The sequence below is a fragment of the Peromyscus leucopus genome, chromosome 5, assembly GCF_004664715.2.
Source record: "Peromyscus leucopus breed LL Stock chromosome 5, UCI_PerLeu_2.1, whole genome shotgun sequence".
Lineage (NCBI taxonomy): Eukaryota > Metazoa > Chordata > Mammalia > Rodentia > Cricetidae > Peromyscus > Peromyscus leucopus.
In genome coordinates this window covers 145,079,408-145,104,473 of record NC_051067.1, presented here as the reverse complement: position 1 = coordinate 145,104,473, position 25,066 = coordinate 145,079,408, and the positions used below count along the sequence as shown (strand labels likewise).

The window sequence follows — 25,066 nt, the reverse complement described above, 5'->3', positions numbered from 1 at the left end:
GGGCTTTTTATAACAATGTCAAGGGATGAGGCAAAAGACCTCCCCCTTGCTAGATACATCCCAGTGTAGACTCTTCCAAACACCTGGTAACCACGCCCTTGGTCAAATCATCCCCTTATGCAACCCTGCTGGGTAAAGCAAGCTCAGATTCTCTGACCTTGAGTAATTTGGGCCCCCACAACAGTCTGATTCCAACATGAAATCACTGGAAAACTTGTGAAGCCGACCAAAAGTGTTCAACACATACCCAAAACTCATTGTAGTGTGGGGTCTTTTAAAGACTAAAATGAATAGAAAGGCAATTTTATAAGTCATAGAAGTCCTTTGCACATCTCTGTGTTATGGCGTAGAGTATTGATGTTCACCCTCTGATGATCTAATGTGAGCAATAAAAGGCTCAACATCCAGGATCCCCATTGAGTCAGTGCGCCCTTTTTCTGTATGTGTGATGCCTGTGTGTGTGCACACACCCATGCTCTCAACCTGGAGGCTGACATAGCTTAAATCATTCTGTGCCTTCTAGAGCAGAGGAAGGGGTGGAGCCAAAACTCAGAAATGAGCCAGGGACCTTCCTCTACCTCAATTTTTGGGCAAAGATCTTTCACTGAAACCAGAGCTTGGCTTGGCTGGCTGGCCAGCGAGTGCCAGAGATCTGTCTGTGTTCGCGTCACTCAGTGTTGGATTTACAGATGTGTGCAGCGGTGCCTGGCTTTTACATGGACGCGAGAGATCTGAACTCGGGTCCCCGTGCTTACACAGCAGGCACCCTTCCTGACTGGGCCGTCTCCCCAGCCCAGTAAACTACTTTTATAATTAATAAGCATGTACCTCAGAACGGTAAAGATGAGCAGTTGGTGTCTAAATTAGTAAACTTAAGTTACTTGGAAAGTATACTTACAACTAATTCCTTATTTTACTATTGCTGGGCTCTAAGATACCATGTTGTTTGTAATTCCTTTTCCTAATTGGATTCCAAGACTAGAAGAAAAATCCCAAGTAAGTGGTAAACCAAATACTGTATGTTCCTTGGGTCAGAACTTTAAAGGAAACTGGGATTTTGAGTATTCAGCACTTGGCATCCATTTCCTCTCTACAAGGTGGCATAGTTTAAATGTAAGAACATATTGAATAGTTCAGGAAGATTCCTAGTTCAAAGTTCCATAATTCTTTACATTGAAAACCTACACATTTTTATGGTCTATCAGTGTACCATCTCAGACCACCTCACCAGAATTCCCAAGAGTTTAAATTCCCTTATGAAAATAGTGTTTGAGGTCTCTAACAGGAGGTTAATTTTCATCATTTTTCTCTTTTTGAAAGTCTACCACAGGAGGATGCTTCATAACTCAATGGTGTTTGAAATATTTAAATATATGTAAACTAAAATGCTATACAATCTTTCTGCTCCATTATGATCTTATAGAATCATAATCATATATGTGGTACTATAAAATGTGCTATTGTATGATAAGACTTCATCTTCTAAATGATAAGACATCGTTTTTGACCTCTGGTGTTTTACCCTTATGGAGGACAACATTAGATATATATGTCATGATGTTATTCTCACTCTAGATGGTTGATCTAGTTTGGAATCATAGCTAATATGGCATGCTCTACACTCTTAGCTTTGTGTTCTGTAAGATATGGGGAACCATAACTGACTGTAAATGACATGCTTGTGAAGATTTCTTTCACCTTTGGTAAATTAAGAATCAGAAATCTTTTACATGAACATTGCTGATATCAGACTTTAGAATAGCTATCTTAAAAAGATGCTGTAATTTCGAATGGTTCTTCAGATTAGTTGGAGAGACTGTTAAGAAAGATTCATGCTGTTAAACACAAATGCCGGTGTGTTGATTGATGTTCTACTTGCATTTAATAGGTTATTAAAGAAAGCGGACCACCACATATGAAGAGTTTTGTTACCCGGGTGTCAGTGGGAGAATTTTCTGCAGAAGGAGAGGGAAATAGTAAAAAACTGTCCAAGAAGCGTGCAGCAACCACTGTCTTACAGGAGCTTAAAAAACTTCCACCTCTTCCTGTGGTAGAGAAGCCAAAACTATTTTTTAAAAAACGTCCTAAAACAATAGTAAAGGTAAGCATATACTTGTAAATACCCATTTCTTTTACTTAATTACTGTAGTGATGGGCCACAGTATGGTATTTTTGGTCAGAATAGATCACATGTGTGGTTTTTGTCCTATACAGTCCTAATGGAGTAGGAAAATTATTGCATTTTTATTATACTTGTCTATGTTTACATGTATTTATATAGTTTAAATATTGCAAACACCACTGAGTTAGAGTTGCCTTAAGTTTCTAGTAATATGCCATAAAGGTTTATAGCCTAGGAACAGTTGTTCCACCACACAGCCTAAGTGTGTAGAAGACTATATCATCTAGGTTTATGTAAGTACGCTGTGATGTTTACATAAAAACAAAAATCATGTAATGACATTTTCTCAGAATGCACCTCCATTGTTAAGTGACATGTGACCATAGTATACTGGCTATAGGCTGTTGACACAGGTTTCTTAGGACAGATCCCTGAACCAGTGCAAAAAAAAAACTTCAATCTTTTTCCCCCTCCTTTCTGTCCCCCTCCATCTCTCCCTGCTTGTACCCTTACCTTCTCTTTCCTGTATACCTTTCCAAATCAAGATGTAGAACACGTGACGATAAATTAATGATAATTTTATTCCTTTATGTATTTTTCTTTCTTAGTATCCATTTGTGTCCCCTTTAGTATTCTCATCATGACCATGTAAAGTAGATGACATTATCCCTCATTTTATTTTATTTTGTGTGTGATGTGCATACGTGTGTGTATGATGTGTGTGTTTGCATGTATGTGGGCAAGTGTGCATCTGTGTGTGTGTGTGTGTGTGTGTGTGTGTGTGTGTGTGTGTGTGTTCAGGCCTGAAGTCAACCTTGGGTATCTTCCTTGATCATTCTCCATTTATTTTTTGAGGCAGAGACTCTCAGTTAAACCTTGAGTTCACCAATTCAGCTAGCCATCCTGCTTTGGGGAATACTCAGTCTCTGCCATTACATACTGGGATTATAGGCAAGCTGCCATGCTACTAGGTATTTTTGTGTGTGCCAGAGACCACTGTGGTTCACATACACGGACTGTAAACAGATTTTTCTTTTTGGGCTGCCAGCTCACAAAAAATGACATGGAGACTATAACACAAATTGCTAAATGGTCTTATTAATAAAAAAAGAAAAAAAAAAAACCCGGAGCCAGATATTGGGGTGAAAACTGAAGAGATTAGAAGGATAGAACAAGCCACAGCCAACCTCACCGTATCAGCTCCTCAGCCTCCAGAGAGAGCTGCTTCCTCTATACTCACACATACATACCTTTCTGTGCCCTGCCATCTTACTTCCTCTCTCTGCCCAGCTTCATCACTTCCTTTTTCCGCCCAGCTCTATCACTTCCTGTGTGTCCGGCTCTCCAGACCTCTATGGTTAACTAGCACTGGGATTAAAGGCATGTTCTACCACACCTGGCTTTGTTTCCACAGAGATCCAGATGGATCTCTGCCTCCCGAATGCTAGGATTAAAGGCATGTGCTACCATTTCCTTACTTCTATGTTTAATATAGTGGCTGGCTTTTTCCTCTGATCCCCAGATAAGCTTTATTGGGGTGCACAAAGAAAATATCACCACAGGAGACTTATTATTAATTATGAAAGCTTGACCTTAGCTTAGGCTTGTCCCATTAGCTCTTACAACTTAAATTAACTTTATCTTTTTTATCTACATTCTTTTACATGGCTCATTTACCTTTACTCTGTAGTGCCCATCCTGCTTCCTCAACATCTGGCTGGCGACTCTGCCTTTCTTCTTCACAGAGCGCTCTGTCCCCAGAAGTCCCACTTAACCTCTTCCTGCCTAGCTAATGGCCCTTCAGCTCTTTTTTAAACCAGTCACAGTGATGCATCTTCACACCATGTAAAGGAATATCCCACAACAATGGGCAGCAAGCATTTTCTCTTCTGAGCTATCTCCCAGCCACTGTTTCTCATTTTCTAAGTAAGGCTTTACAAAGCATGCTCAGAAAATTTGCTCATTTCTGTTTGGCCATCTTGTGGAGTAGCTGGAAGTGCTCTGATCCCGTGTTAGCAGCAGCAGCAGCAGCCGCATGGCTAGCACTGCTGTACTGTCACTTCTTCAGATGTCATAAACTGTACAGGACAGGACAATAATCGTGTAATAATGCAGCAGGGATGACAGACGCCTCACGGGAAAACTGACTCTGTCCCATGCTGTGTGTGCTTTGTCATGCTTACTCCTCCGGGTAGACCTCCGAGATCAATGTATTTGTTTTGTTTCCATTCATTCCCCAACTTTGCCAAGGAAGAATGCAGAACAGACAGCTTTTCAAGGTGTTGTAACCAACTTTTTTATTGGGTCATCTTTGAATTACATTAAAAAGCTAAAAAAAAAAAAAAAAAAGAAGGGCAGAGTTGAGTTGAGGGTATATAACGTAGTGTTTAGTACAGACAGACGGTGTCAAATGCTCAGGGTAGATGACAGGAGTGAACTGAAGTTCTCTACTGCTAGAGAAAGCCTCCAATTGCTACTATTTCCGTTCCTAACTCAGCTCACTTGTCACACACAGGCACATGCATGTTTGAATCAAGGACTACAGATAATTAATAATCATGGATGAGTTTCTGTTGTTTGAATTGTGCAGGGGTACACTTTGTATATTCTTATGGGGTTTTCACCTTTGTGTCTCTGCTTTATTTGAAAATACATACATTATACAACAATACGTAACAACCTGTTCTTTTTCTATAAAAACTGAGTTTGTTTCACTGAGAAGAAAATGTAAGGTGTGCATTCCGTGTGTTACATAAGGTAGAGATAAATGGGAAAAACAAATGGCATATGGATCCACTGATCATGAGCCACCGTGGTTCTGGGTGCACCCTGCAGAGAGCAGGGTGTAGCTGTTAGGAGTGCAGACTTTGCAGTCCGTTTTGAGGGTGACTTCCTGGCCTAAGCAAGTTGTGTCGTGTTTCTAATCAAGTGTGGATAATACTTGTTCTTGCTTTGTAGGATTGTCTTTGCTGAAGCACTGCACAGAATGCATTAGTAATCATGAAATATTTTTAAGTTACTGATATAATAATTACTCAAATATTAAGATGGTCTATTATCTGATGCTGTCTAGTCACATGATCTATCAAAAAAAAAATCCCTAATATAGTCTCTAGCTTTTCTATGACAGAAAAGTGCTTATATCAAAATGATCACATAAGATTGATCACAGTATCCATTAAACTCAGGTCAGTTGTAATAAACTGAGAATATTAAGCTGTTAAGCTAGATAAAGATACATACATTTCTAAAATGATGTATAACTCTAATTCCTGTGTTAGCTATAGCCACTGAAAAACAGTTGTTAGAAAGTTATCTTCCAGATCCTAGGGATAGGGGAAATAGTGCCTTTAAAATATTTAAAAGCATGTTATTCTGGAATGTTCTCCGAGCCTCTTACTCTAGACTGGATAACCACCCTGCATTCTTCCTTGCATACATCACACTTGGAATTACTTGTGCTATATCTGTCTTATGTAAAATAAAACCTGGAGATTTTCTGAAATGTAGGCTGCTATTTTGAGAAAGGAAGTTCTTATAATGAGCTGGAATCTAGATGATTTTAAATATAATTATATTGTAGGCCAATAAATAGATTTATTTGGAATATTATCTTGAGTTTTTAAATTTTTTCCTCATGTTTTTATATATTTTACTCATCTGGGATGTATGACTCCGTTTGTTCAGAAGAAGTAAAGAAGATCTGTGATGAGTTACCTTCATTTTACTTAAAATAATAAAAACCATCACATTGTCTCATTACCCCTAACGTTTCTGTGATGTATCATGCTGTCATACAGGGGAGGCCATTTGTGTTTCAGGAACACAAGTTTCCACCCCAGAGTCAGGTTTCAGATCGAGTTATTTCTACTTACAGTGTCGATTGGAAACTGGTTAATTGTGAACTCCTTTTGGATTTAAAGATGATTTATAGAGTCACCCTCTTAACATGTACAGTTTATCAGATGATCTCTTTGGGTTTTTATCTGTTTTTAATGTCTTCTTTAAGATAAGATTTCAAAGGAGGCTTCCCAATACTGGAGATAAATTTTCTGGACCTAGTTTTTATAAGGATACCTTACTGGTGTTTAGGATAATCTAGACTTATATAATAACTTAACTGTCATGGGCATAGTAATCTCAGTCAAGAAAGGAATCAAGCCACTAATAATGTTCTCAGATTCCTACCTTTACCTTTTTTATTAATGCGTATGGTTCATTGTCACTAAAATCCATATCAATGATTGTTTCTCTGGGACATAGAGACGTCCTTAGAAGAGCCTGAGATGCAACAGGTCTAAGGACATTACAGGCAGCCTCCTGTTGGAAGCACAGATTGACGTGAGCGTCTTCACGTGTGGTGGCAACTCTAAGTGCCACAGCTGCTTCTTAACTTTTTTGTTGGGAGCTCACTGAGGCTTCTTAGGTATGGTCTGTACTTGGCATTTTCACTGTCTCTCTTTTCCAAAGCCTTTTCTTTTCTTTTGAGATTACAATATAATTATACCATTTCCTCCTTCCTTCTTCCTCCCTCCATACACTCCCTTATACCCTTCTTGTTCTCTTAAATTCATGGCCTCTTTTTTCATTAATTGTTGCCACATGCATATACATACACATATGCATGTGTATACACACATATATACATGTATATATATATATATACATACATACATACATATATATATATTCTCCTAAATCTAACCTCCTCAACCTGTATAATGTTACTTGCATGTGTATAGTTTCAGGGCTGGCCACTTGGCATTGGATAACCAATTAGTACACTCTTCCCTGGGGAAAACTGTTTCTCCCAGTCTCAGCTTTCCTTAGTTGCCTGTACTTCTTTGGATAGGGTTGAGGCCTCATGGTCTTTCTCCATCTACTTTGGCATGTTGTTTGTGTTCAGTTCATGTTTAGGAGCCATGTTAGTGAGACTTTATAGATGCTTCTGACATTACTAGGAGACTCAACCTCACAGCAAACTCCCTGTCCTGCAGCTCTTAGAATTTTCGGCCCTCTTTTCTGCCTTGGGTGTTCCCTGAGCCTGGCGTGCAGGAGTTGTTTTGTAGATTATCCATTGAGACCGAGCTCCACAATGTGTTTTCTGATTGGTTGTGGTTTTCTGTAATGGTCTCCATCTGTTGCAAAGAGAAGTTTCCTGGACGAGGGCTGAGGACTGCACTTACCTGTGGGTGTAGGACAGATATTTAGAGTGTAGTTAGGGATCGGCTGGTTTAGTAAAGTGGTGGCAGTAGGCTCTCCAAGATCCATGACTTCCCTAACCCTGGGTAGCTGGCTAGGCTTCCAGTACCAGGCATGAGTTTTCTCTTGTTACGAGATCTGAAGTCCAGTTAGAGAGCTATTGGTTACCTCCAAGGTGTGTGAGCCACCACTACACCCTTAGAGATATTGTGCCATGCTGGTATTTGATGTGATTCATAGGCGTCATAGCTGGGTAGGACTGTTGGTTGTCACCCTCTGGAAGCTCGCACGGTGCCTTCTGGTAATATGAAAGCTGGGCCTTGGAGGAGGCTTTTAGGTCAGATCCAGCCCAAGAGCCTCTGAACCCTGTGTCCGCAATGCATGGTGTCTTCAGCAACAGGGACTTCCTTTCCCCCTCTGGTCGGCAGCCAAGGGCAGTAGCACTAGACTGTCATTTGGGGCGTCTCTGACAACCCTGACCACCAACTCGGAAGAGGGCTTCTCATGCCTGGTGTTGGGATTTCATTAGCTAGTCTTTGGCTTGTGGAAGGAATGCTGTGAGCCCACATGTGAAAATTCCATTTATACACAGACTTACATTTATCACAGTTTTTGGTGTAGTTAATAGTATGATTCCTTACAACTTTTTTAGACAGTCTTACTGTTATTTTACCTTTCCCTCCTTTTTTATTTAACCCCTCCCCATTTCTCTAATCTGGTCACTTACACTTTGCGAGTGACCCTTTCTAGTTTATTGGACCTGTAGTTTTGGCTGTGGTAGACTTCATCAGCAGCTAACCATCTCCATTGCTCTCTCATGTCCAGCCTAACAAGTGTGCTTGTGAAGTTTACGTCTTTTTAAAAGGTTTACTTATTTTGTGTTTGTGTGTGCACGTATGTGGAGGGCAGAGGACATTGGAGGAGTCCGCTCTTTCTTTCCCCACCGTTGGGTTCTGGTGGCTGAACTCAGGGCCTCCAGCGTGAGCAGCAGGTGCTCTACCCACTGAGCCGCTTCGCTGGCTCTGGGTTTGCAGCCTTTCGCTCTGTCCTAGCTTCTCCGTTACACCCAGTGGTTCAGTTCAGCCTTAGAGAAATGACTCCCCAGTGTGCTGCTGTGGTCTACACCATGTGCTCCACATGGTTGCTTAACAATTCACAGGCACCTTGGGTTCACTGTCCAGAGTTTATCATGCTCCCTGGTACATCTTTCTCCATCTAGTGGCTGGCAGCACCAACCATCTGACACTGAGATTTCTTTTTATCCTTGTGTCCAGTAAATCATCAGATCCTGTGGATCCCTTACCTACACATTTCTCTAGCGCTCCCCATCCCTCCTGCTTTGCTTCTTGTCAGTCAGGTAGCAATGTACTTTATAGTTTGGGCTCCTCAGGACTATTTTCAGTTCAGGAGTTCAAGGCCAGCCTCGCAACATAGTAAGCTACCGCCTTCTGCTCTCCTCCTGTCTGCTGCAAGCTTCTTCCATTCGTCTTCTGTCTTAGTTAGGGTTGCTATTGCTGTGATGAAACACCATGATCAAAAGCAACTTGGGGAGGCAAGGGCTTATTCAGCTTATGCTTCCACATCACAGTTCATCATCAAAGGAAGTCAGGACAGGACTCAAGCAGGCCAGGAACCTGGAGGCAGAGCTGATGCAGAGGCCATGGAGAGGTGCTGCTTCCTGCTTGTTCATCATGGCTTGTTCCAGCTGCTTTCTTATAGAACCCAGGACCACCAGCCGCAATAGGCTGGGTCCTCCCACATCAATCACTAATTAAGAAAATGCCCTACAGGCTTGCCTACGGCCAGACTTTATGGAGGCATTTTCTCTATTGAGGTTCCCTCCTCTCAGATGACTTGAGCTTGCGTCAGTTGACATAAAACTATCCAGCACACCTGGTGGGGCTGTTGTACTTCTCAAGTTTCCCAAGCAGATGGGTTATATTCATACTTTACCATGGTTTTAATATGCATTTGTCAAGTTCTAATGAAGCTGACTGGTCTTTCTTTCCATTTTCATTCTTGTGATACATCAGTTCATCACTTTTTACCTATCTTCTTTTTCTTAATTTTTTAGGAGTTTCTAAAAGTATGTTTTGGAGCCTAGATCCATCTTTTTTTTTTTTTTTTTTTTTGATTTTTCGAGACAGGGTTTCTCTGTGTAGCTTTGCGCCTTTCCTGGAGCTCACTTGGTAGCCCAGGCTGGCCTCGAATTCACAGAGATCCACCTGCCTCTGCCTCCCGAGTGCTGGGATTAAAGGCGTGCGCCACCACCACCACCACCACCACCACCACCACCACCACCGCCGCCGCCGCCCGGCTTAGATCCATCTTTTTAAAGTTACATGTTGCAAGTATCTGCTCACAGTTCATGTCTTACCCTGTCCTGTTCTTTTTTCTATTGCTATTTGTGAGTGACCCTTGCACCCTGAAGAGATCACCCAAGTTTAAAATATAAGCAATCTGGCTTATCTCTGTTATCTCTGAACCCCAATCCCATGGAAGACTAAATGTTGGGTCCATTTTACAAAGTTCAGTTGCACATCTTCTCAGTGACTCTGATTTATCCCTTCCAGTCAGTTTTGGTGGGCCAGGGATGCAGTGGAGAACCGCTGCTTTTTCTATGGTCTAATAAGTTTTGCAATCAAGATGCTGAAAGTTTTCCTAAATTATTTTTTTAGGCTGGACCTGAGTATGGTCAAGGGATGAACCCCATTAGCCGCCTGGCCCAAATCCAGCAGGCCAGAAAGGAGAAGGAGCCTGACTACGTTTTACTTTCAGAACGAGGACTGCCCCGACGTCGAGAGTTTGTGATGCAGGTATTTTCAGCCTTCCTAGTCAGTGTTTCTGAAATCAATGAAAAACTGAGGCGTTCCCAGGGTGGCGCAGTGATGTGGTGAAGTCAGGCCGGGCCTTGGAAGGATGTGCAACTATGTTTACACTGTAGAGTATTCATTCTGTTTAGGCTCACCTATCAACTTGGAAACTTGCTGGTGTCAAGGACATGTTAGATAGACAACATGAGATTTGGAAGGGCCTGTGAGTTCACATGGGTTATTTACCACAGTTTATCATTTAATGTCTGTCTTTTAACTTTTCATGTTGCATTTTAAAGCCAGGGTGACTAACTATTATGTTCGGAGACAAAGGGCATTAGAAACAAAATAAGAAGGGTAGATGTAGGGGATGGAAATGGGCCAAGGGCATAAGGTTATGGAGCTCTCTGGAAAGTTAGAGCGTCTGGCCTGGCCAGCTGACCAAGAGACTTGAAGACTGGCTGCTCGGTATGAGCTAGGAGTGAGGTTAAGTACCCAAGTTGTCTTGTGCTTTGCCAGAGTGGCCGGACCCTTCTGTGATGGCCAGTTCACGCCATACGCTGACTTTTTACTAAGGAACATGTCCAGGCTGGTGAAATGGCTAAGGGGTTAAGAGTGTTTACTCCTCTTGCAGGGGACCCAAGTTCAGCTCTTAACACTCCATCAGGTAGTTCATAACATCACAATAGGCAGTTCACGACTGCCTCTAACTCCAGCTCCAGGGGGCGGGGGTTCTCAGACACCCCTGGTCTCTTTGAGCACCTACACTTGTAGTCATATACGTACACAGAGACATGTACAGATGCACACACATACACACATAGACACACACTTAAAAATTCATCTTTAAAAGGATATTGAAAGGTGGGAAGAAAATAGTATCCTGAACCCCATACAGCAGGTAAGATCTTTGCCACACTGGATTCAGCTGTGACTTCTCACTTTCCTCTTGATTTCTTTATGCCTTTATAGAAATTTTAAAGCTAACTTCTAACCTTGTTGTTTTAGACTTAACCTAGTGCATTGCTCTGAAAAATTATATTATTTTTTCTTACAGTAATATTCATTAGAAGAATCTAATAACCAGTGTATACTTAAATTTTCTTTATTGTGTTTGAACATAAAATTTCTCTTATGAGAGAAACTTACGGTCAAACTCAAGGATCTTACCTTTCATACAATACAGATAAAATCAACAACTATTTACTAAGTGTTGACTATATATCAGATATCTCAAAATCCAAATATGGGACCTTGTATTAATTAATTACCCACACATAGCTAAGTTTTGCACTTCTGTATGTATATGATACCAAGTATTGATGAATATTGGGGCTATAATAAACATTTACCAAGTAGTTGTTGCTTTCCTGTCAGACTTCTGGAAACCTCAAGTTCAAGTTAGGGATTTTCCTGTGGTTTGTAAACGCACGGTGTCTAGGTATCATTAGGACCCGGAGGCTGCCCTAGCATTTCCACTAAGTAGAATGTATTAATTGTTTTGGCTGTTACATTCACAGCTCTTAAGAACTCAAGGATCTGTTTTGTAAATACCAAAGGTTGAAACTACAGACACATATTTGGATATAATCTGCTTTGGGTTGTATTACAGTTCCTTTTCCATGGAGTGTATTGAATACCCACTTTGAGAGAGGAGGTCAGAGTATCTTTGGCTACCTCCCATTTTATAGTAGTCATATACATTCAAACAGGGACATTTGGCTATGCTTCTGCATGCTTTCCCACTGGATTCAGATCATGTCGCCCTCACCCTAGACGCTCCAGTAGAGTCATTGCAATATTATAACAACCTTATTAAAGGAAAGGCTTTTGTATCAACTCATTACACAGTATTATCATGGTATACTTGGACGTAGAAGAAAGATGGCTGGAAATAATGTGCTCATTTTTATCTATTATACCTCCCCAAACTGAGTTGGTATGTTACAAAATGAATACAGGTTACTTGTGTTGATTACTGAATAAGAAAAGAAAATTTTTGATGACATTATAGGGATAGTTAGTTCCAAAGCAAATTTATTCCTTGAGGGTAGGAGTATTGTTGTAACAGGGACTCATGTAGCCTAAGCTGGCCCTGAACTCACCATGTAGCCAAGGATGACTTTGAACTCCTTGTCCTCTCGATTTCAGGCATATGCCACCATGTGTAGCTTTTCAGAGTAAATTTCTTTTTGTATACAAGGGCTGATGAATCTGAGGAACAAAAACTCTTTTCATTTGTTTTGGAGAGAGGTTTTAATTTTCAAACAGAAAATAATAACTAAATTACATATGAATGTACTGTATTATCATGAATCATACTAACTTTTACACTTTTTGATTAAGATCTCCAAGTTATTAAAAATATATAAAGCAAATTTCTTCAGTCTCAGTGAAAGACAATGAAATTTTCAATGCTATTTCTGAACTTTTTTATTTCTTAGTTATCGTTGAGGGTTCAGCTCATATAGATGATTAAAGACAAAAATCTGACCATCTTATATCTGCAGCATAGTAGAGAGCTGCTTTGCTCAGACATTAATATTTTAATGTAAAATCTTATTTGTAATCTTATACTATCTGTGAGCTCTGTAGGAAGATGACTCATATGCATTTTTACTTTTATAATCAAGAGGTTCTTTGAGTGACCGTTGTGTTTGGTGGCAAGGAATGAGGGTCACTCAGCAGTGTGACCTTGAGCACTGGATTACTCTGAGGTAACAGCTCAGACTACTGAGTTAACTGCTCACAGACAGTTGGGTGAGGAGGGACCGTGAGTCGGGAAGCACCTGTTAGGAAGGAACGAAGTCTTTAGAAAAGATCGGGATAGGTCAGGTGGAAAGCTGGCAAACACTTGAACAGTTGGTGCCAAGATAGGACCAGCATTGCGGTCAAGTCCAGAGGCAGGAGCCTGGGTCTAAAGGCAGCAGGCCTGCAGAGATGAGATGTGGGGCTGGGGCAGGGGAACTGAAGGATGTCCAGTGAGGTGTGTGTAGTGTGTGAAAGCAGATGAAAGTTTCTGTTTACTCTGGTGAGCCTTTTGACCCCCAGAGAAGCGGAGGAGGCTTTTGACGCAGCTGGCCTATCTTCTCACCAACAGTCGTTCCAGAACAGAGTAAGGGCTGGTGAGTCTGGGAACAGGCCAAGCCCGAGAAAAACAGCAGGTATTAGAAGGGACTAGCTGAGGGTGAGAACACAGCTTCCTTAGGGCTGTGTGGAGGTCAGGGTCAGGCCAACACTGATAGGGCATGGACTGGGAGTTCATGCTGCTCCAAGGAACTGCTGTGAGTGTCCCTGCTTCCCAGTGCCGTCCACAGAAGGCTGCCAGCTGGCATCAGCTGGACCTTCTCACGTGGGAGAAGAGCAGTGACCTGTTTCCACACACGCCACGTTCGCACTGCATAGCTTGACAGCAGCTCTGCTGTGAGCACGTCTGTGGTTTCATGGCCACAACGACCGTCATTCAGGCTGCTGACTAAAGTCCCTCGGGAGTACATTGCTGTACTATATCGTTTGCGTATTTATGTTTAAATTTCTATTTCGCTGCTCAGCCTGCTTTCTTATAGAACCCAGGACTGCCAGCCCAGGGGTGACACTGCTCATAATGGACTGGGCCCTCCCCATCAGTCTCTAATGAAGCTGGGTCTTTTTCTTCCTTCCTTCCTTCCTTCCTTCCTTCCTTCCTTCCTTCCTTCCTTCCTTCCTTCCTTCCTTCCTTCCTTTCTCTCTCTCTCTTTCTTTCTTTTTCTTCCTTCCTTCCTTTCTTTTTCTTTCTTTCTTTCTTTCTTTCTTTCTTTCTTTCTTTCTTTCTTTCTTTCTGTAATCATGAAAACAAGCCACTTATTATTAATAATATTAGTTAACTACATTAACTGTTTTATATTTAATTATATTATTATGATTAATAATAATAAGACTCCAGCCCTGTCCTGAGTAACCCCTTTTGCAAGTTCTTTTCTATTATCAGCTTGATACAGTATAAATTCTTTTTTTTTTTATTGTTTTTCAATCTCTCTTTTTTTTTGGTTTTTTGAGACAGGGTTTCTCTGTGTAGCTTTGCGCCTTTCCTGGAACTCACTTGGTAGTCCAGGCTGGCCTCGAACTCACAGAGATCCGCCTGCCTCTGCCTCCCGAGTGCTGGGATTAAAGGCGTGCGCCACCACCGCCCGGCCAGTATAAATTCTTATCCTAATAGTGAAATGTTTCATTGAGGCTTGCCCAGTGATTGAGTAAAACCAAAACTTATTATAAACCACAGTCATCCTAGGGTCCCTCTGTTATGTAGCCTCCCTGGTTCTGTGGGTTGCAGTCTGATTGTTCTTTGCTTTATATCTAGTAGTCTCTTTTTAAGAGCAAAAGTAATTTAATAAACTCAAATTTATCTGTCCTTTTCTTATGGTAGTTATATAAAAATTCAGATGAGCAAAGAGGTGCTGTGCCTTTCTATTCCCATAGAACCGTGCCTGTTCTGAGCACTTCGCTCTACTGGAGAGACTCTAGAATCAGCTTGTCTACTGTCACATGTGAACTACATGTGAGATTTTGATAGGAATTCAGTGAATTTATAGATGGATCGACACATGTATCACTGTTTCCTGTACCCTATAAGCATGACACATGGTTCTATCTATTAGTGTCTTCTCTTTAAAGATTTATTTATAATTTGTATTTTGTATGTATACCGTGTTTTGCCTGCAGAGGGCAGAAGAGGGCACCACGTCTCTGCGATGTTATAGTTGTGGGCCGCCATGTTGGGTGTTGGTGAACCTAACCTGAATCCTCTGTAAGAGCAGCAGTATTTTAATGTCATTTTGTAAATTCCTCCTTATAGTTAAACTTTTCAATTTAATTTTTATGATTTTACTTCTCTTAGTACATGCCTCTCTAAAACAGTCTTACTCAACTCAGAAAATGTGTGTATAAGATAGCTCACATATATTTAAGTGTGTGCATTCACGTGTGCTTGTGCGTGCGCGCGTGTGTGTGTGTGTGTGTGTGTGTGTGTGTGTGTGTGTGTGTGTGTTTGCACACATTCTGTTTAAATTGCTTACAAAAGGTAACGGGCAGTTTGCTGTTCACTAAGCAGTTATGAATGACATAGATTCTCTTAATTTCCAAAGCAACACTGAGACACAGTTGTTGGTATTCTTGCTGTATTGACGAGGAGTTTGAAGGTCAGGGAGTTGTTAAATAATGTACAACATCTTCTGCACAGGGGAAATCAGAAATTTCTTAGCTCCAAGATTCACTTGGAAGTCTTTTTCTGCATCACAGTATTATACTCAGCCTTATATTAATTTTCTTATATTAATTTTCTTTAGGAACTGTTTAATATGATATGTTTCCATATTGAATATTGAACCTAGGACCCTGTATATATTGGGCAAATATTCTACCACTGAGCAGTGTCTCCAGCCCTAATATAAACTCATATAAACTTTGGACATTAGTTTAAATGACACCAACATGAATTTCCACTTTCTCAGTTTCTTACTGGAAATAAAGAGTACAAAATGTAGTTAGAACAAACACTGTGTTGATGTAAACTTTCTTTTTTATTTGCTTAAATGAGTAAGGTTTAAAAAAAATCAAAACAATACAGAAATGTATGAGGAAGTAAAAGTCCTAGAAGAATGCCATCCTGAGATAACCACCAGAATTTCCACGTGTAGTTTCACTTGCATATTAAAATTGCATGAGTGAGATTTTATCTTTCTATTTTATTTTGGACTAATTTTCTTTCCTTTTTTTTCTTTTTTTCTTTTTTTTTTTTTTTTTTAGTCTTATGCATTGCTTTATAATGTAAGGACTTTCTGTTTGCTAATACAACTAATTACTTTCTTTAACTTCTCTAGGTCAAGGTGGGCAATGAGGTTGCTACTGGAACAGGACCTAATAAAAAGATAGCCAAAAAAAATGCTGCGGAAGCAATGCTGTTACAGCTTGGCTATAAAGCATCCACTAGCCTCCAGGATCAGCTCGACAAGGTAAGAACGGACATTAATGTGTGTGTGCCTCCTGTCTGAACATTAAAGGGATCAACATATTCTGATCTCATCTGCTTTCAAAGTTGACTTTTAATTTTTATGAGGCAATATTCTATGTGAGATTTTGCTGCTAGAAAATACCATCCACGTATGGGAAGATGTAGTGTTAGCGAGTAGTAAGTCTAGGACTGGAAATACTAACCTTTTGTATGGTAGTTCATAGCAATATAATATTGTCTAACTTACTGCCTGTTTGCTTGTCACTTACTTTTGTCTGTATTTGTGCCTTCTAAGAGCAGGAGCTGTTGGTCTTTGTTTTGGGAATATAGCTGGAAACATTAGAAACAAAAATTTTGGCTTAGTCCTTAGGGCAGTGATTATATTAGACAGGTTCTCTATAAACTAGTTTTATTTGTTTATTTTCTGTTTATTTTAAATTTAAAGGTAAACTGAGAGCGTATTTACTTTTTCTCCCAAAGACATGTTCATGGTCCTCTGTTTCTTCTGCAGCAGTTAATGCCATCATTAGCACCCGCCTGTGTCGGAGAGAGGCCTGAATTCAGGGCATGGCAGAGAAGGTGGAGAGGAAGGAATATTCATTTTTACTACTGTTTTGTTATCTACACTTATGTAGGAATTATTTCCATTAAGCATTTTGTTTATGCAAAAATTGACAGCAAAGCAGGTTTACTGTTACCTTTCTAGAAGTGATTTCCCTTTGAGCAGGCCCTTTCACAGGACTCTGTTTTGGCCAGGGTCTGTCTTAGTTTTTGTGGGGACACTCCCTAAGCTTAGAGGGAGAAACAAGACATCTTCCAATGAACGTTCAGCTGTGCTTTTCTTAAAGCCACTGTGATTCATTTCAAAGATTAAAAAATTCATTTGTTTATGTGATAGAGCTTTCAATTCTGTTGTCGTTGTTTTGTTTTATTTAGCTTGGCTAGTCAATGCTTTCTCTCCTTTAAAAAGTATTTGTAATACAAAACGTAACATGTTTACATCTCACTAGATCTTAGATTAAATATATGTTGTTTTCATTTAGCACATTTATATTGACTTAAAGCCAATGAGTACTTTATAAAAATATATCAAAATAAGCCACTGTAGAGACATTTATTTGTAAGTTAAGTGAAAAATAAAACAATATTTCCCTTGAGAAGCCTTTTAATTTATTTTTTGCATACCTCCTATATTAGCAAGTGTTCTCCAGAGAAGCAGAGCCAGCAGAATGTGTGCATGCATATGCATGCGTGCGTGCATGCGTGCGTGCGTGCGTGCGTGCGTGCGTGTGTGTGTGTGTGTGTGTGTGTGTGTGTGTGCTCTATGGGAAGACCTAGCAGGCTGGAGACTCGGGAAGCAGTCCCACTTCATTCCATACAGTTGCTGGAGAATTCCTTCCGAGGGAAATCAGCCTTTTGTTTTGTTGACACCATCAACTGATTGCGTGTGGCCCTCCATATTTTTGAAGGTTAATATGCTTTACTTAAAGGCCACCAATTTAAATGAACATCTCATTGTGGTGGTATTCTAATTGTACTGAAATGTGATTTTGATTGTATGTTAATAAATAAAGTTGCCTGGGGGTCAGAGCTATTAGAGCCATAGACAGTGTGGCAGTGGTGGCACATGCCTTTAACCCCATAGATCTGTGTGTTCAGGGATACAGCCAGCATTGGAGACATATGCCTTTAAGACCTTGGGGGGTGGCTATACATACAGGCAGTGATGAGGCAGTCACATGTTTGGGTTTACAACCAATGAGAAGGCAGAATGACTATGAAATGACTTACACACAGGGAAATAGCTCTCTTTCGGGAAGCTGGGACACCGCAGGAGGAAGGGTGAGATTTTAGCTCTGAGCTCTGACCTCTCGGCTTTCTCTTTTACATTGGTTCTGTGTTTCTTATTTAATAAGACGGTTGGTTACATCTACATCTCATCCCATTCTCAGAAATACATCGACTAATGTTTTACCAAATACCTGAACTCTGGCTCAGACAACTTGACATATGAAACTAACCCTCCCACTAAATGCCAGACACTTGTAACTGAAGATAACAAGTGGACCGAAACCTGGTCTTTACTCTCAAGGAACTCAGCCATTAAGTGTTGGGAATGGGGTGTTTTGATCATATTACAAAGAGAGAGGGAGGTCGTCAGTCACTGTTTGGATGGAAAAGGGCTTAAAGAATTGTTCATTTAAGACTGAAGCCTAATCTAGTTATGTTCATAAAAAGTAATTCTCTCAGAAGTATCGAGAGTGGATTGGAGGTGAGAGGCTGAAAGTAGGGAGAGCAGCATGGGAGCAAGCGGAGCTGTTCAGCTGTGGAGGATCTGAGCAAAGAACTGGTGCTGGACACAGAGAGAGGAAGATCCGGGCATATTTTGTATGTGTATTTGTTAAGATTCAAGTATAGAGAACACGTATGGTGGACACAGAAGGAAGAACACCGGCAGAAGGAGCTAGAGAACGACCTGTGCAGCCAGGTGGTGGTCTGAAGAGCGTTCTGATGGGAGGTGGGGGTTGTGCAGTGCCAGCTGTTGACCCAGTGTCTTCTGGAGAGCAGAGGTGTTTAGCCGCTGTTGACCCAGTGTGTCTTCTGGAGAGCAGAGGTGTTTAGCCGCTGCTGACCCAGTGTGTCTTCTGGAGAGCAGAGGTGTTTAGCCGCTGTTGACCCAGTGTCTTCTGGAGAGCAGAGGTGTTGAGTCGCTGTTGACCCAGTGTCTTCTGGAGAGCAGAGGTGTTGAGTCGCTGTTGACCCAGTGTCTTCTGGAGAGCAGAGGTGTTGAGCCGCTGTTGACCCAGTGTCTTCTGGGAGAGCAGAGGTGTTTAGCCGCTGTTGACCCAGTGTCTTCTGGGAGAGCAGAGGTGCTGAGCCGCTGTTGACCCAGTGTCTTCTGGGAGAGCAGAGGTATTGAGCCGCTGTTGACCCAGTGTCTTCTGGAGAGCAGAGGTGTTTAGCCGCTGTTGACCCAGTGTCTTCTGGAGAGCAGAGGTGTTGAGCCGCTGTTGACCCAGTGTCTTCTGGAGAGCAGAGGTGTTTAGCCGCTGTTGACCCAGTGTCTTCTGGAGAGCAGAGGTGTTGAGCCGCTGCTGACCCAGTGTCTTCTGGAGAGCAGAGGTGTTGAGCCGCTGAGCTGATTCTCCAGACCGAGGCCGTTCTTCCAAACTCTGCTGTTCATCCTGGCATCTCCTCCCTCTCTTAGTTGCACAGTTCACACACATTCGTCATATTATAGTCCCTTTTCATTGGACTCTAATTCTTTTCTACATAAAAAGCTATTAGTGGACCATAGATGTAGCCCAGTGGTTAGAATGCTTGCCTCGCATGTACATAAGGCCCTGTATTCTGTGGTTCAATATCTGGTGCTTCACCTAAAATAAAACAAAACAACAATTACAACAGAAAAGAAAAAGACAAAAAAGAAAAGAAGAGAAAACAATCTTAAAGTATAGTTACTCTCTTTTTCTTGACTTAGGAAAACTGCCTATTAGGTGTGCGACCTCACACACTTTGCTTTGTATCGTTAGAAGGCAAAATGGTAATAACAGCACATCAGATTTTGTGAGGTAGAATGAGGTCATCTATATTCATACAAAACAATTAGCTCATTACCCAATATATCTTGTCTTAAAGGTTAGAACTGGCGGTGGTTAATACTGTTGGACTACTTTATTGGACAGTAATTTCTGCTTTGCAAAAATTGTATTAGAATTTTGTAGTCAAAGGTTACAGCAGTGATCTTGTAGCAGGCTCTCTTTTGGGCTGCCAACCAGCTCTCAAATCATGACATGGAGACTTATTAATTATGAATGCTCAGCCTTATCTTATGCTTGTCCCACTAACTCTTATAACTTAACTGTTTCTCTTCATCTTCGTTTTGCCTCTGGGCTTTTTACCTTTCTTTCATTCTGTACGTCCTCCTTTCCTGCTTTCTCTGTGTGGGGCATTTACCCACCACCCCCACAGTTCCCCAGAGTTTTCTTGAGTGCAATCAGCAGGAAATATTAGATAGAAGGATTTATAGCGGAGAATCTTGCGGAGATAAACAGATAGAAAATAAAGGATAGCCTCGAGAGGGCCTGGAACCTATTCCAACGGCCCCGACTGTCTCTGGCCCAGGGTTTTTATAGAAATGCCAAGGGGTGGAGCAAAAGACCTCCTCCCCCAACACAGCCAAGTGCAGGCCATCTCAGACACCTGCACTCAGGCCCGTGGTCCTGATCATCCTCTATTCGGACCTGCTGGGTAAATCCACGAGGAACCCGAGAACGGGCTCCCACATCTCTGTGTGTCTGGTGACTGCCTGGGGCCGGCATCTCCCTCCCTTTCTCTCTCATTCTCTCATCTCTTTTCTCTCCTCTTGAGCACAGATTCCTCTCCTATTTATTCTCTCTGCCTGCCAGCCCTGCCTGTCCCTCCAGTGCCTAGCTGTTGGCCATTGCCAGTCAGGTGCCTTAGGCAGCAGGCAAGATGAAACAGCAACACATCTTTACATTGTTAAAGTAATATTCTGCAACATAAACAAATGTAGCACATCTCTACATAGTTAACGTAATATTCCACAACAAATCCTCCAGGTAAATGTGGAGATAACAGAAAATTTTGTCTTAAGAAGATAAAGAAATAAAGGAGGAGCAATCTGCTCCCTGGTTTATGTTACACTGCTAGTTTTGGTAACAGTGTCAACCCATTTTGTCATGGTTCTTAGTTTCCTGGCTTTTTTTTCCCAGCATGTTTCCCAGCCACCTTAAGATGTATAATGAAAGAGTCGAAAAATTCTGTAAAATAATGTTGACTGATTATTTGGTACAATTACATTTTGGTGATACTTAGCAAAGGTTTTTCCAGAATGGACACAATAACATTTCTGTTTTTATTTTGATTTTAGAATGGATGGAGACATTCCTTTACTTCTTGAGTAAAAATTACTGACCATTTTCTATGTAATACATGTTATATATGACAGGTTCTTTTGATGCCATACAGACTTAAAAACTTATGCTTGAAAACTGAAGCAAGTCAGAAGCAGCAAGCGAACTAGAAGTAGACTCATATGGAAAGGGGACAGTGTCCTCTCCATACTAGTTACTCCTGTAGCTGTCACTTTGGGCGACAATAGCCATGGTAGAGATTTTTGCCCTCGCCAAAGTGGTCAGTCAAATTGTTTTAATATGCCTGATTCTGTAGATTTTAACAGTTGATTTAATCTTTCAGACAGGGGAAAACAAAGGATGGAGTGGTCCGAAGGCCGGGTTTTCGGAGCCAACAAATAACAGTAAGTTCTCATTTCTATGTTCTGTGTAATTGGTGCTCATCACTGATCCCGACAGGTTCTGTGTAGGCCATAGGTGCAGCGCTAGACACTGTGGGAGGAGTAGAGAGTCACAAATGTTTGCTGTCCTGACACTGGTGAATGACTGGAAAACTAAAGACGAACACTTAGAGCCATTAATCTACATGGTGATAACATTTTAAAAGTTGTCATTCTTATTTAAATAATATTCTTACAAATAATACAAAATAAATCTAAAAAATCAGTTATCTCTCAGTTTTTAACAGTTCCAATTTCGTAGGTATAAAGCAGTTCTTATATATTTATAATATGAATTTTTCTTTCTTTTTTTGAACCCAGAGCTTAGTGCATGGTAGGCAAGCATTCTGTCACTGAGCTTTAGCCTCAGACTTTGTTTATACTTTTTACACGTGGTATATATATGTATATATTACATATGTATTTATATACCTTATTTATACTGCTTATAGTATAAATAAAAATTGTGTTTGCAATTAGCATTGCAACACATATTTTATATTTTGTTGAACTCTCAGAATTTTTAATGTTTTATTAAGGTTATTAAGTTAGTATTGTAAGTATGAAATTTCACAACTTTTTTCCCCCTGATAGTCAGATACTTAAAAATCAACTTAACTATTTTCAAATGTATATGACTCAGATACTTTTTTATTGTGCGGACAGTTATTTTTCCCTAAACATTTTTTAAAGAGTTATTTATTTTCATTTCATGTGTATGAGTTTTCACCTGCATGTATTTCTGTGTACTTTGTGCATGTGTGGTGTTCACAGAGGTAAGATGACAATATCAGATCCCTTGGAACTGGTGTTTGCAGCAGTTGTGAGCTGCCACATGAGGGCTGAGCATCAAATTAGCATCCCCAGGAAGAGCAGCCAGTGTTCTTAACCACGGAGTCTTTCTCCAGCCCCTAGACATTTTTCTCCAATAGCTCACACTGAAAACACTGCTCAGCGGAAGAGCGCCTGCCTAGCATGCACCATGCCCTAGGCTAGATGACCAACATCCCTCCAAACACACCTCTGAAAGGCATCTGTTTTTTCACTGTAAATCAGTGAATCGGAGCACTGCTCAGTCTTATCTCCTTTTTAACCCTCTTTCATATGGACATTAATAAAGCTTAAATCTGCACATTGTCATAACGAAGGGTCTGTAGTCTTTGATATTGGCAGTTCATCTTTGATGAGAGGAAATTAGAAATGATTCTTAAGAAACCATGGTCATAGAATTGAATTCTTGGACTATCAAAAATAACCTCCTTTAAGTAATATTTTAGTGAGATAATAATATTCCTGGGTTACTTTCCTGGGAACAATTTAAATTAACGGACAGGTAGACCTTGGACTATATATATACATGGGAATGATACATGTGGACTGAGCATGTAGCCCTGGGAGAAGTGTGATCAGTTCAGGATGCTTAGTGTTTCTGCTTTATTCCTTTGGTGTTTGGATTTATTTGCTTGCAATTACTTGGGATATGGACCATTAAATTGATTATAGTTTAATGTAAAGCACTTAGCACACAGCACCTATTAGTAACCTTGTAATGAATGTTGGTTTTCATACCTTTCCCTTTCTTTTACCGAGAGGATATAATGCTGTTTACATTGGCCAGAAACTCCATTCTTATACTTTTTATCAGATATTTTTTGCTTGCACATTCTGGCCAAAGAATATATAGTTTATTTTTGAAAGTTACATTTGGCACTGCTTAGTTTTTAAAGAATATGAACATAATATATTTGAATATAGAAGACATACATTTATTAATCTGACCCCTTAAATATGAGAGCACACTGTAGGTGACCTGCAATCTGCATTCATTAAGTTGATATTTTGGCCCTTAGAATTACACGATTTTTTTTATTGTATTTTACTTATTTTTTTAAAGATCATTTTTTTAAATTTATGTGTATGTGTGCATCTCTGTGAGTAAATGCCATGCATGTGTGGGTGCCTGTGAAAGCTAGAATAGGACATTGGATCTCCTGGAAATGGAGTTGCAGGTGGTTCTTAACTAACTGATGTGGTTACTGGGTCCCCAACTTGAGTCATCTGCAAGAACAGCATGTGCTTTTAACTGCTGAGCCATCTCTTCAGCCCCTGGCTTTATTTATTCTAATTTGCTGAGGTTTGCTGTACCTCCTTTGCAAAGTATAAGTAGAGCTACCACAAAGAGACCAATGAGTTTAAGTGGTCAGAAACGTATAGGCGTGCAAATCATTTTTGTTTTAGGCATAAAACTAGAAATGATAGAAGTATTTGAAGCCTTCCTAAAGCTGAAGTATTGAATCTTTAGGACCTTCTTTGGTTATTATGGTTCAAATTGAGATTTGGAATGAGTGTTTATTCACCCCTTCCCAACTGTGAGACACCGGTGAGGAGGCCGATCTAAAGACTTGAACACTGATGGTCAGACTAGGTTACTGTAGTGACTAAATGTGGCCCAGTTCTGCACAGGATTGCTTTTTGCCTCTGATCGGCCTAGAGCCAATGAAAGCTACTTAAACATGTTAGCAAAAAGTCTCTGCTCAGGATTAATCACCAGGCCAACAAATCAATTCCTAAAAATTAGTTTAAGTTCAGTTATTATGGTAATGTTTTTACTGACTTCTTGTCTACTTAAGTTCTTGCTATAAGTGACCTATACTCATGTTAGCATTCTTCAGGAAAAGGTGTGAGCATGAAGGCCAGAAGGCCATGAGAAGACAGAGGTGGCCAGTGCTGACACACCACCTAGCCTTAAGCAACTCTGCTTACATCTTACTACTGACTGTTTGCTACATGTTATTTATGCATGCCACTGTGTAAAGTTGGGAATCTTAATTATGTCACAGTTAAGTGATTAGCAGCACTGAATAGCATCTAAAAAAAGTAGTGTTGCTTTGCAAAAATACTAAATGGCTCTCTTCACTGTTTTCCTTCTCAAACTCTTGGTTGCTTCAATTTCTAGCCAACCATTATTTGGAAAAATAATACAAAATTAACTGGGAACCAAATGTACTAGAATTAATAGAGAGTGCAGAATTGGAAAAAGGAAATTTTAATCTGGCACACTGGCACCTAACTATAAGTAGACAAAAAATGTTAATGTACATGTGCATTTAATTTTTGCAGTGGGAGATTTTTTTTAAAAGATTACAGTCATAAGAAACTGCTAACAATTACAACTAAGAAATAGTTTAAATGATTTTACAAGGGATTGTGATTACATAGCCTGGTTCCTCCGTTTATTTTCTTGGCTTGATTGCCTGCAGCTTGAAAATGTGGACCTAATTTTTGTATGTTCCTCAGGCTTTCTTCATTTACTAAACTTTATCAGAAGGTAGACTGTTCTAAGTGTGTTTTTAACCTTTGAATCGCTGTCATAATTACATTGAAGTACAAGAACACATCACTCTGTAATGTGAAATTTGTGTTAAATTTAGCATAGGGCAATTTTATGCTTGGCACACACATAAAAAGCTGGGTTTTTACAGATGAATGGCTAACAAAGCCTTTAAAAGCTCATGCATTTTAAAGATCTACTGATGGCCCATGGAAAACTTTGTAAAATATTTAGATATAGTTCAGTTGATAATATCTTTTTGTGCTCACATTCCATGTTTCTTATTAATACAGGG

The 25,066-nt window shown here is 40.3% G+C and overlaps 1 protein-coding gene across 11 annotated transcripts in view; it reads left to right on the top strand.

The window, feature by feature from the left end:
• Stau2 (staufen double-stranded RNA binding protein 2) overlaps positions 1-25,066 on the top strand; it is a 299,895-nt gene that overhangs the window by 126,073 nt on the left and 148,756 nt on the right. For 10 of the 11 annotated variants that reach the window (XM_028864627.2, XM_028864624.2, XM_028864626.2 and 7 more), the window contains 4 exons: positions 1,889-2,101; positions 10,003-10,140; positions 15,993-16,124; positions 21,344-21,404. In XM_028864627.2, the coding sequence (XP_028720460.1) occupies positions 1,889-2,101; positions 10,003-10,140; positions 15,993-16,124; positions 21,344-21,404 (544 nt within the window). Of the gene's footprint in view, positions 1-1,888; positions 2,102-10,002; positions 10,141-15,992; positions 16,125-16,634; positions 17,049-21,343; positions 21,405-25,066 lie in introns of those variants that run through there. The other variant, XM_037206428.1, reaches the window with a different exon arrangement.